Consider the following 12,055-nt stretch of genomic DNA (forward strand, 5'->3'; position numbering starts at 1 on the left):
CTCAATTGCCTTCCTTTCATCTAAGACTATAAATTAGAACTTTATAGTAGTGTCTTGAATGGTGTCAGTATGTTTTCTTGGTAACTACCGATGACAGTTAACTCTAGTGTCTTAAATCTTGTCCGTATGTTCTCTTGGTGACTACCGGTGATGGTTAACTCCTATCAACGTTATTTGGCTTTGGTGTTTTACGCAATTGATACCAATATATGTATCATATTTTGTTAATGAGTTTGAACTAATTAAAGCAAGTCCCGAGTTTTGATATTCTGCTTCATACTCCCTCCGTCCCATAATATAAGAACGTTTTTGACATTACTGTAGTGTTAAAAACGTTATTATATTTTGGGACAGAGGGAGTATTTATTACTAGCCTGTTTGGTACTACCTCCGTCCTGGTTTATAGGTCTCTTTTGTAGTTTGTGCCAAATTTTGACTAAAGATTTAACTAATAAAATGTTAATGCATGTCAAGAAAAATTATCTCATTGGATTCGTATTTGAACATAGTTTTCAAAAATATAATGTTTGGTGACATGCGTGAACATTTTGTTAGTTTAATTTATGGTCAAAATTTGACACGAAATACAATGGGGACCAATAAACCCGGACGGAGGTAGTACTCAGCAATGCACACTCGCATTAATGTTTGGTGTATACTTTGCTCGGAACTACTTCACGTCCGACTCATGCTGACCCGATCCTTCTACAACAGTAATCTAGCGGCCAGCTACACTTCAATCCCACCCGTGTATGGTCTGATCTGCAGTGTCGGACAAGAATTGTACTAGAAATGTCGTATGTATATACATCCAACCCGTGCGAGTTCTTCCTCTTGATCTCCCACATGTACATTCAAACCCATGGATGAATAATTATTCTGCGTCGTTGATTATCATGTTTGTTAATGTAATTTATAAATGCACAACATTATTCATTGTTTTATTTGTCTAATCATCGACCAATTAAGATGAAAGAACATTAATAAGAGTCATGTACATTAGATAGAGTGGATCCCAATTTGTGAAGTACTCTTAGAGGTAGTAAGAGAAGAAAAGTTTTAACGGGTTTGCTTCATCAAAGATCAAAAAAATTCCTTGACATGTCATATCGTTTATTGCATTTACTGTATCATTTACTGTACGGGATACAGGGAATAGGTAATTAAAAAAAGAGTTAAATGAGCCACCTCGCAGACTATACAAGTTGAACAGAGTAAGTGTTCGAACTTTTTCGGGACAAAAATGTGTGTAACCTATGAGAAACGGTAGCTTGGGATGTATTCCACCGATATAGATGACGATCCATCAATAGATTTAGTGAAGCATGAGCATGTAGAGTGAGGATGTTTGGCTTCCGGGCTCCACAAAATCCAAAAAATTCAAAAATTGAAAAGCCAACCTTTTAAGTTTCAAAAAGGTTTTGAAAATACACACGACCATTGTGGTGCATACTACATGTGTCTAAACTTCCATGATAAATACGTCTTGATGCAATATACGCAAATGATTTTTTTGGGTAGCTCATGTCAAAATTTATTTCATCGTGAAACTTACAATCATATGTGTGTGTATTTGTTTTCATAATTTCTTAAAGCTTAAAAATCAAGTTTTTTTTTATTTTCCAATATCCGGGCTCCATAGAGCCTAGGACTTATAATGTTATTTCTGTTTGGTGGTTTTACCGTTGTTTTAGCTTCAGTGGTCTTTTGTATTCCCGTGTTGGATGTAAAACCTTATAACTTTACAAAATAGAGTGCTTTGCGCATTATCAGTTAATGCACATGTTGGGTTTTTACCTCCTTTCCGAGAGAAGAATATTATAGCCCATCTTTATAATAAAGCAACAACAAAAGACAGTGAGTACAGACAAGCAAGCACTTGGGTTATTGGTCTAAGAGAAATCAAGCATCTGGATGTGGGGATTAGCTTAAAACAACCCCAAGCGAAACAAACTATGTCGCGTCCATGGATGAAGCCACTACTCCCCTATGCACCACAATGTGCTCTGGCCGATGTTCCTAAAGTCCATCCTTAGGACCCGCTTGATTGGTGTTTTCACTTGTAAATCACAAGTCCCACAAAAATTCCGGTGTCTTGGAAATCGATGTTTGGATGTATATTTCGGGCTGGGTAAAGGAAGAGGGGCCGATAATAAGGAAAAATCCTAGTCCGCGCATAATGTAGGACGTGCGCTCCAAACGCGCACCCCCAAAATGCTATATGGGCCGGCCTATGTTTCCTTTTTTCCCACCAGTTTTGAAAAGGTTCTAGAACCCTTTTCAACCAGTTTTTTTTTAATGATTTTTCTCTATGGTTTTAATGATTTTATTTCGATTTTTCTGTTTTATTTTTCCATTTTAAAATTTGTGAACATTTTTTGAAATTCAGGAATATTCTTTGAAATCTGGTAATATTGGTTGAAATTCAGGAATATTTTTGAATCCATGAACATTTTTAAAATGCGCAAACATTTTTTAACATCATGAATATTTTTTGAAATTCGTGAAAATTTTCTATTAGAGAATTTATTTCTATATAAACTACTACAAAGAAAATTATTGAACATTTTTAAAAATTCAGAAACTATTTTAACAAAAACCGGCTGAAATTCCAGATCAGAAAAGCAAATCTCAGACAATAGCATCCCTCACTGGGCCGGGCCATTTAGCGCTGGCACGTTTGGTCGCCTGCGTTTCTTTCGCGAGGAGTCATGTTGCCGATTGCCGGCGGACGGCTCGACGCCGCGATTGGCCGACGGCCACCGCGTACTGGGCGAGGTGACGAAATCCCCCGTGCCCGCCGCAGTCGCCGCCCTATCCCTCCTAGGCTTTCTCCTCCAGGAGACGAGAGCTGATCCCCACCATCGAATTCGAATCCAAGGCCCCTTGCTGCGCCGTCGCCAGATCTACACTCGCCATGAGCTCGACGGGTGATACACCCCCATTTCTCTTCTCCACGGAGATGCTCCAGTGCAGTGCGCCACACGATCTTGCCGAGCTCGTGCTTTGCAAGCTCGAGGGGAGCGGCGGCGTCTGGGCGCTCGCGTATCTGCAGATCGGCTCGTTCTTTACGGCCCTCATCTTGGGCTGGCATGCGAGCAATGTGGTACAGTACTAGGCAAAAGTGCAGAACAACAGTTTGGCTTGCTATGTTTTATTGCGAGCATAGACTCTGCTCACCATGAGCAACGATTGGTTATTTGGCTTGCTGCTACCAGTGGTTCTCTTCGTATTGGTTTGTGCAGGAGTGATTTTGGTAGGCTGGTTTACTTTTCTGCAGTCAATTTCTCATGTTTTTTAGCTCTAATTTGATGTTCCAGTTTGAAATTTTGATGAACAGATAATGAAAGTAAGTAGAAGTTGCTCTGTCAGGATTTTATCTGATGCATTTCCCAAACAGACCAATCCAGGCGAGTATAATTTCACTGGTTTTATACTTTTATTGGTGCACTGTATTTTACCAGTGCAACTTCTCACAGGTGTATATATTTACGCGGTTGCCCAGCGGGGCCTTAGTGTTTTAACTTTCCACTTGTTAGTCGTTATGGTAAGGACCGGAGTTGAGCGAATTGGTAAATAAATACCTTAACGAGATATACTCAGCTTGACTCCTTATCACGTGCCTCAATGTGAATAATAATTGCAAAAAGAAAGAAGAAGATGAAAACTAACTACTTCCTCTATCCAGCTTTATAAGCCACCCCCTTTGAATTTTGAATTCACTTTATAACTCAAAAATTTGACTAATAAAACATGAATTATATGCCAAAAATGCAGAGAGAAGAGGTTTAGGACCATGGTCGCCGCAGCCACACTCGACACCATTGGATGTAACACTGCTGACATATGGATTAGGGACATGTTTAAGTTCAAAAGTGTAACTAGCTCCATCAGTAGGCCTGCACATGCTCTATTGTTTAACCATGATGGGCGGGCACGCGGCTCTGTACTGTAGCAAGTGAGCCCAAGCCTGGGAATTCAAAAAAGGCGGTATTTTTATGACCTTGTCGGCTGTGTTCATCTTGCTATCATTTTTCGGGTGTTATTCTCCTGAATGAGCTTGTGAGTATTCGCTTGCTGCATTATTATTTTCATGTGAGGAAAAAAATATTCTTTATTGCTAACAAAGTTGTGTTCATGTAAAAACAGATCTGTTTGCACAGACTATGTGCTTAGAACAGCATCTTATCTAGTTTGAAGAAATAACATTCAATTGGCAGATATCCAGTAAAAATCTTTTGGGGGAACTTTAAGACATAACAACTTGAAAACCGGATCCTGGACATTTCCGCTTGCTAGTTATTTTAATTTCTATCAGTTAGTTTTTATGTGGCTTTAAAATATTTTTCTTACAGTTTAGCCACCGTTCGGTTTCTCTCCACTTCGCTCAACTCCGCGGAGCTCGGTTTGAGCTGCTCCGTAAAAAGCTGCTGCAGCTTGCTCCGCTCCTGGAGCTGAGTCACGGGAGCGGAGAGAAACTGAACAGGCCCTTAATATCACTGTCTGCCACTAACTAAAACTTTAGTTGATTTTCACAGGAAAACATCATTGATAAAGAAAAATATTTGCTTAACATGCAAACTGAGCAGTATTGAAGCGACGGATAAACTCCTATGGTGTTACCATGCACAGTAGGTTAATTACCATCTATAGACCTGCTAAATCTCCCTTGATGGTTCCCACCATCCCCACTGTACACAATATGCACCAGGCATAAACCCCTGTGAAGTGTGTCAGCAGATGAGTGGTAGTGAGTGTCAGCCGATGCTGATCCATGCTTCTGCTCAACATATCTTAAAAATATATACTGATGTGGTCTAATTTAGGCTTAAAATTTCAGGGGACTAATAAATTCGGATGGTGCGGAAGTAGCTATTTTCCTGATAGAGGATGTTGGGTAGGCGATGATGTTTGGTATGCTAGTCCCCACGTGGATCCGAACGGGCTGTATATTTGAATAGCTTGCTTGTCATTCAGCTTAACAGGCTAGCTAGCTGTTGGAACTATTAAGTATTAACGGCAACCTCGTTTGCTGCTGGTCAAGATCTAACCTTGGTCTTTGCACATATAAGCATATATTTTACCCCAAAGGCCCAGCCCCCCAGCCACCAAGCCTTGTTAGCTGATGTGAGTGACCTGTTAAGCTTGATGTGGCTGCTCTTAGTTCCTTCCTGCTCTGCTTGGTGCGTCTAAGTTGAATTAGATTCCTCTCCTCTTTCCACTCTAGTGGTACCCTGGGCAGGGCGTCTACTACCTGAAGGTAAGATCAATGGATCCCGCGAGTGCATAAAGGCATACTATTTTCTCTTCAGTTTTCTTTTGTGCACTGATAGCACACGGATTGGTCTAGCTAGCTAGAGTACCAACCTCTTCCAAAACATTTATATCGATGATATAGAGCAGATCGAGCATGCAGTGATATTTACAAAGAATAAAAACAACATGCGCATGATAGTCTTAGTGGATTGACCTCAACTCTTCAGGTGGAGAAGAGAATGCGACGTCGTGGGAAGCTTGTTGATGACAGGTGGTGGGATGAAGTAATGATTGCCAACTCGTATGCCCTGCTCATTGGTTACCTGTCCATGGCCGTCAAGGGCCTGGGTTTTCTGGTGCTTACTTGGACCACCGTAGTTCTTCTGGGTGGCTTCGTCTCTACACTGCAGAAGAAGGATTTTTGGTGTCTTACCTTCATTACCCTAGTACAGACAGCTGGGTTAGTCTTGTTCCTTCTTTTCCTCCATCTTTTCGTGAGATTGTTTTTTCTGGTCCAATCTTATTGTGTCCGTATCTAACTTGAGGTACAAACAACAGGATCTTCGATGTTCTTCTAACTGAAAAGCTGAGCTATATTGGCAAATCAATCTGGGCTGTTTTATTACCCCTGTCTGTTGACAACCTTTTGCAGCGTAAATGCTGGGTGCTAGCAGAATTTGCAACGATTGTTCAAGTAGTAGTATTTGCCATTCTATTGTGCCCTCTGGCAGCTGTCTACATGTTTGGGTTGTTAATCTCCACGGGGATTTCGATGTGGCGTCTGAGACAGCATGATTACGGGAGTGATGCTGACGGACTAGGAAACCTGAAGCCGGCGCTGGACGTCTTGTATTCCATTGCTGTATTCCAGGGTGTGATTTTCTGCTACAAAACCTTATTTGGTTTTGCAAAGGGATCTGTAGTGAATACAGTACTTGAAAGAATGAAGTTTGGGAATCAGGTTCGTGTTGGAATCTCGGACTACTTACTTGAAACGACAATCGGATGTGAAAAGAACCCGTCGTTCGCTGGAGGAAGAAACCTCGTCTCATATGCTGTGGACCTCATGGGGTCTAAGTTACCTGATGACTATGTTTCCGGGTTAAGGATCCTGGATGCATTCACCAGACAAATGAAGATATCTGCCAAGGGTTTTGAAGAAATAAGTATCTTTTTCACTAGGAGGAAATTGAAGATGTTCGTGCAGGAGCACATACTCATGAAGTATCTGATCATGTCTGCATCCTCTACTGACTTACTCCAGAAACTGCTGCAGACGTTAGGCTCCAGTAGTATATATGACAGAGAGACGAGGGGGTGCGCTGCGAGGATTGTGGCCCAGATTGCTGCAGGCATTCGTTTGGAGGAGATCCCAACGGGGGTTGTTTACATATTTTCTCTCATCAACTCATTCGAAACATACAGTTTACTCCAACCATACCAGGTAGAGTGGGCACAAGAGACATTCGAAAAAAATTGGTACAGTATGGCTCGCCATCTGCAGTCACCAGATCTTGATAGCAAAGAGGACAGTCATGAAGAGCGAGGGGACAGTGATGGTGAACTTTTTAACGCCTACAAGGATTTAATGGAGCAAGGTTTTTGTATCATTCGGAAGCTCGCAACCAATAATGACAATTGCAGAATCATGCTCGACACCCCATGCCTGCTCCAAAAGATCATGGCGCCTGTGACCTCCGACCTACTCCACCAAATAGATCATGGTGCATGGCATGGCATAGTAGAGGGTTCAATGAAAGCGATTATGTGGCTCGTGGCTGCTACTGGGCAGACCGGCACCAAGCTGCGTAGCAAAATCTCAAGCAGTAAGGAAGCGATCAGCACCATGGAGAGGATTCTTGACTGTGAAGAATGCGATGAAAAGCTGCAGCAACATGTTATTCTGGTTCTCAGAGACCTATACATGGATACATCTTTGATACTGGAGAATGCAAACAGAGAAAAATTTATAGAGATGTTGGTAGACATTATGACTGATGATAACAAGGGCAAGGACGACAGACAGGTGGCAGCATCTCAAGCACTGGTGACTCTATGTTCCAAAACTGAAACGGGTGCCAGGATTATCATTAAGGCAAATGATAATGTTGTTAATAATCTCACTGTGATGATCACTGAAAACCGTAAAGCCCGATTATTTGCAGCAAAAATCCTGGAATACCTCTGCATTCATTGCACCAGTGATGATGAAAGTCTCAAAAGAATGAAAGTCATGGCAGATGTAGTTCCAAAGGTAATCGGTGCCATAATTTGTTTTATTATACTCTATCCTGCTTTCAATTATTAAGACATTCAGTTCAAACTGAATATATTCTTGCCGTTATAGGTGCTTGGGGAGATAATTTGTTGGGCATCAGAAGAAAAAGGTACAGGAATAGAAGCTGACCAAGTCAAGTCCACGGAACCAGTAACTGATCTTGAAAACCAATCTAGTGTGTCACAAGATAATGGCCAGGGCAACAACTCGTCTTCTAATCAGCAAGACTGGAAGCTGAACGAGTATGCGGTGAGTTGCTTGTTATCCCTTTGTGTCACAGTGTGCGACATGTTGATCAGTGCAGATCAGGACTTGACTCCTCAGTTTGAATCAACTACCCCTATGGATGGTGTATCTAGCTTCCCAATGAAGCTCAAGCAGATTGTAGGAAAAAATATGCATCACAGGTCTGACCGCCTGGCAATTCTGAAGCTTACATGTAAGATGGTCATGTCAATGATGAAACACAGGGGCAGCTATGTCAAGGAAGACCTGCAAAGTTTGATGGATACACTGTCCACCGCTTCGAAAGATATGTTTCTTATTGATGGCTCCATGGTTTTTGACATTAAGGAAGATGGTGGCGGTGCAACGAAGCCGGAGCCTTTCAGGAGTCTCGTTTCCCTTGTGAAAGAAGCACAGGAACTGGTGAACAAAAGAAATGAACTTTGATGTTGAAACTTTATCATTGGGGAACCCTGTTTAAGTTGGAACTTATTATTCACCTTCTGTCGGTAGCCTTCATGTATTGTGAGTTCATCTGTATACCATCTTTGAAACTTTGTGAGTATTGCCCGAATATTTCTATGGGTCTCTATTTATATTGTTTTTACAGATCAGATGAAGCACTCCTTTGGATCAACATCAGAGTGTATTGCCAGTTTCCTAGCAGTACAGTCACGTTCATTCACACAAACACAAAATTTAACATTGATTTGTGCCTGGGGCAAGCCAAAATTGTGCGTCCGCCCTCTCGAAGACACAGGTGTCACCATAAAACATGTGTGATGTGCCGTGGGACGGGCTGACGTGCTCATTAAGGGCTCGTTTGGTTTCATCGGTGGCAAACTCCAATCGGTAGATTTTGAGGGGCAGGTGAGATCCCCTCCTACCACGGGGAAGATCTCCCTAAACCCTACTGCCATTTGGTGACAGGTAGATGGGGAAACTGAATAATTCCAGCCCCTTGATTCACATGCCAGTAATTTAAAATAAAAGATAGAAAACCAAATAATTCCACAAAAAAATTCCGAAGGTCCTAGCAAAAAGCACAAATGATTAAAAAAATCACGGAGGAATGCTTAGCACAAATGTTTTCCAAAGCTGAATATAGTGGGCACTACTTACTTTAGGTATGGGAGAGTCATGTACTTCAACAAGGCTGGATTCATGCTTGCGAATGCTTTCCATTCGTCGGGATCTATCCTCCCGTCGCCGTTCAGATCTGCCTCTTTGAATGTCTGTCGGATACAAATTAACATGTATGCATAGTGTTAACGCTTGTTGCACGGCAACATTTCATCCGGATGTGGCGTACCTGATCAACCATCTGTTCGACAGCGTCGTCAGAAAGAAGTAGGTCTGATTCATTCAGGACTGCAAGCACCATCTCCTTCAACTGCAGAAATGATCAGGTTCAGTACGTACTCAAATGACCGTCAAATTGTGAAGGTAGCATGTCGTGCTATACTTAGCGCATATAATGTTCTTTGTGTTATTTTTCCAACTAGCAAGGTGGCTGTCTCAAGTGCGAGGGCATCATTAAAAATATTATTTTAAACATTTGTCATTTCTAAAGTTGTAACTATGATGTCTATTAAAAATATGGGCCTGACAAACAATGCAGTTAGATACATTTATAAACATCTAGTAATGGCTATGATTTTAATAATTGAAGATGGTCCACCAGATCGATGGCCTGATGTTTCTGGTTTCTGTGAGAATCTCTAGCAGATTTCTCTTTTTTTGTGCTCGGTATTTTGCTTTTAGTATATACATTTTTTTTGCGGAAAGCTTTTACAGTAAGTAGTATATACAGTAATAAATACTAGCTGAAGAACTGCCGCAGTGTGTGGTAGTATGTTTAAAGCGCCTGGAAGTAGTTGTTGAGTTGACAGGATTATGTGCGGAATGACCGTCTTCAGTAAGTAAACAATACAAACCTCTTCACGCTCAATGCTGCCGGTGCATCGTAGGTCACATAGTCTGAATGCAACTGCGGACAGAATCCTCCAGATGTCGAATAGGAGAAGCAAATAGGAGAAGCAACTGCGGGAGGGCCTGACGTACTCTTTCAGGGCTCGTTTGGTTGCATCGGGGGCAAACTCCAGTCGGATGATTTTGAGGGGCAGGTGGGATCCCCTCCTACCACGGCCAAGATCTCCCTCATTTGGTGGCAAGGTAGATGGGGGAACTGAATAATTGACAGATAATTTCAAATAAAAATAGAAAGCCGAATAATTCCATACGAAATTTCCGAAGGTCCTAGCAGAAAGCACAAATGATTTGAAATACTAAAGTGGAATGTCTAGAACATTACAAATATTCCAGAATTTAGAAATAAACAAAAGAAATAAATGAAAAATTAGCAAGAAGAAAGAAAGAGAATAGCATCTTGATGTTGCACTCTTGAGAAGACCATCTAGAAGGAAGTGGATATATCTATACCTAATAATAATGGGAGGTGGGTTTCTCTTTATCGCAGCCGGGAGCCCCTAATAATAATTAATAATAAAGGGAGGTTCATGGTTAAGTGGTCGTTGTTCGCCAGACGAGCTGGCAAGCTTCTGTGATTAAATTGGAGGAAACGCGAGTTATAAAAACGAGCAGCCACTACCAGATCTAACCAGTGGAAAATTCACTGAAAAAGGAATGCGATAGTGCAGGGGATCGAACACTGCACCACCCACTTGTGAGGCTCGTCCTTCAACGCACGAGCTGATGAACTTCAATTTAAATTACAAAACATGGATTATAAGAACCAGGATACGACCAGATCTAAAACACGGCAACACCCTCTTGTGAGGCTCGTCTTTCCTGTTTCATTTTTCTTATTTTTATAAAACCAAAATTTCGAAAGCTGTCTAGAAATTGTTCAGTTTATTTCATGAGATTATTTGCAATGCAAAAATTGTTTATATTTTCAAAAAATGTCCAGAAATTCAAAAATAGCTCGGATTAAAAAAAAGTTGTAATTTTGAAAAAAAGAATTTAAAAAATTATTCGCATTTTCAAAGTTGCTTCCAATTTTTAGAAAAAACACAAAAAAGGTGCTTATTTTCAAAATTGTTCACAGGTGATTTTTTTTCTATTTTGAGTTTGCGGGAATGTTTAAAACGGGAGCCAAACAATTCTTGAAAAACACAATCATTTTTTTGAAAATGCAAACATTTTTGGAATTTATTAGCCGAATAAAAAACCCCGAAGAAATATTGAAAAAACAATCATTTTTGAAAAACTGTTTTTTGAAAATGTGAACATTTTTATTATTTATGAACAAAATATAGGAAAACCCAAATACTTCTTTTAAAAACATGAAAATTTGTTGTAAACTCCTTTTTTATGAAAACACAAATATTTTTTAAATTTAAGAAAATAAGTTTTTTTTGGAATCTGGAACTAATTCTAAAAACTCAAACTTTTTTGAAAGAGCAAAAATGAAAAACAAACTAAAAACGAAAACAGAAAAATTTGAAAATAAAAAAAACAGAAACAATAAAAAAACAAAAAAAACAGAAAACAAGTAAAAATGTGGAAAAAAATACGGTTCCAGGAACATTGTAGAAGGTTCCCAAAACCGCATAATCTCTGTGATAAAGTGGGTCGACGCATTACTCATGCTCAATGGTTTCGTGTGTGTGTGTGTGTGGCCGATAGTTTGACGCATAGAGCATGAAATAGGATTTTTCATTGCAGCCAGATGTGTTGGGCCACATCCACTTTTGTTTAGAGAGAAGGGCCATATTGTTGGGGAACGTAGTATTTCAAAAATCTCCCTACGATCATGCAAGATCTATCTATGTGATGCATAGCAACGAGAAGGGAGAGTGTGTCCACGTATCCTCGTAGACCGAAAGCGGAAGCGTTTAATAACGCGGTTGATGTAGTCTAACGTCTTCGCGATCCAACCGATCCAAGTACCGAACGTACGGCACCTCCGCGTTCAGCACACGTTCAGCTCGATGACGTCCCTCGTGCTCTTGATCTAGTTGAGGACGAGGGTGAGTTCCGTCAGCACGACGGCGTGGCGACGATGATGATGATGTTACCGGCGCAGGGCTTCGCCTAAGCATTACGATGGTATGATCGAGGTGTGTAACTGTGGAGGGGGCACCGCACACGGTTAAGAGAAACTTGTGTGTTCTAGGGTGCCCCCCTTGCCCCTGTATATAAAGGAGGGAGGGGGAGGCCGGCCGGCCTAGTACATGCGCGTTAGAAGAAGAGGAATCCTACTAGGACTCCAATTCCTAGTAGGTTTCCACCTAAAAGGAGAGGGGGAAGGAATAGGAGAGGGAGAAGGAA

General features: G+C 41.0%; 1 protein-coding gene across 2 annotated transcripts; it reads left to right on the top strand.

Annotated features, from left to right (window-relative positions):
• Positions 1 to 2,741: 2,741 nt before the first annotated feature.
• Positions 2,742 to 8,335, top strand: LOC119349076. Of its 2 annotated transcripts, XM_037617083.1 has the most exons (4): positions 2,742 to 3,256; positions 3,341 to 5,716; positions 5,815 to 7,510; positions 7,604 to 8,335. In XM_037617083.1, the coding sequence occupies exons 2-4, from the start codon at positions 5,496 to 5,498 to the stop codon at positions 8,204 to 8,206; spliced, it is 2,520 nt and encodes an 839-aa protein (XP_037472980.1). In that variant the 5' UTR covers positions 2,742 to 3,256; positions 3,341 to 5,495; the 3' UTR covers positions 8,207 to 8,335. The 2 variants fall into 2 exon arrangements, with proteins under 2 accessions (XP_037472980.1, XP_037472979.1); XM_037617082.1 differs by having other exon boundaries at positions 2,742 to 5,716.
• Positions 8,336 to 12,055: the final 3,720 nt, after the last annotated feature.

This window comes from Triticum dicoccoides, chromosome 1B (assembly GCF_002162155.2).
Source record: "Triticum dicoccoides isolate Atlit2015 ecotype Zavitan chromosome 1B, WEW_v2.0, whole genome shotgun sequence".
Classification (NCBI taxonomy): Eukaryota; Viridiplantae; Streptophyta; class Magnoliopsida; order Poales; family Poaceae; genus Triticum; species Triticum dicoccoides.

Bases quoted from the DNA above. Each gene is read 5' to 3' on its own strand.
- LOC119349076 (XM_037617082.1), top strand. From the start codon at position 5,496: ATGCGACGTCGTGGGAAGCTTGTTGATGACAGGTGGTGGGATGAAGTA. The intron at 5,717-5,814 runs GTTAGTCTTGTT...TACAAACAACAG, and splicing joins ACCCTAGTACAGACAGCTGG to GATCTTCGATGTTCTTCTAA. The intron at 7,511-7,603 runs GTAATCGGTGCC...TTGCCGTTATAG, and splicing joins TGGCAGATGTAGTTCCAAAG to GTGCTTGGGGAGATAATTTG.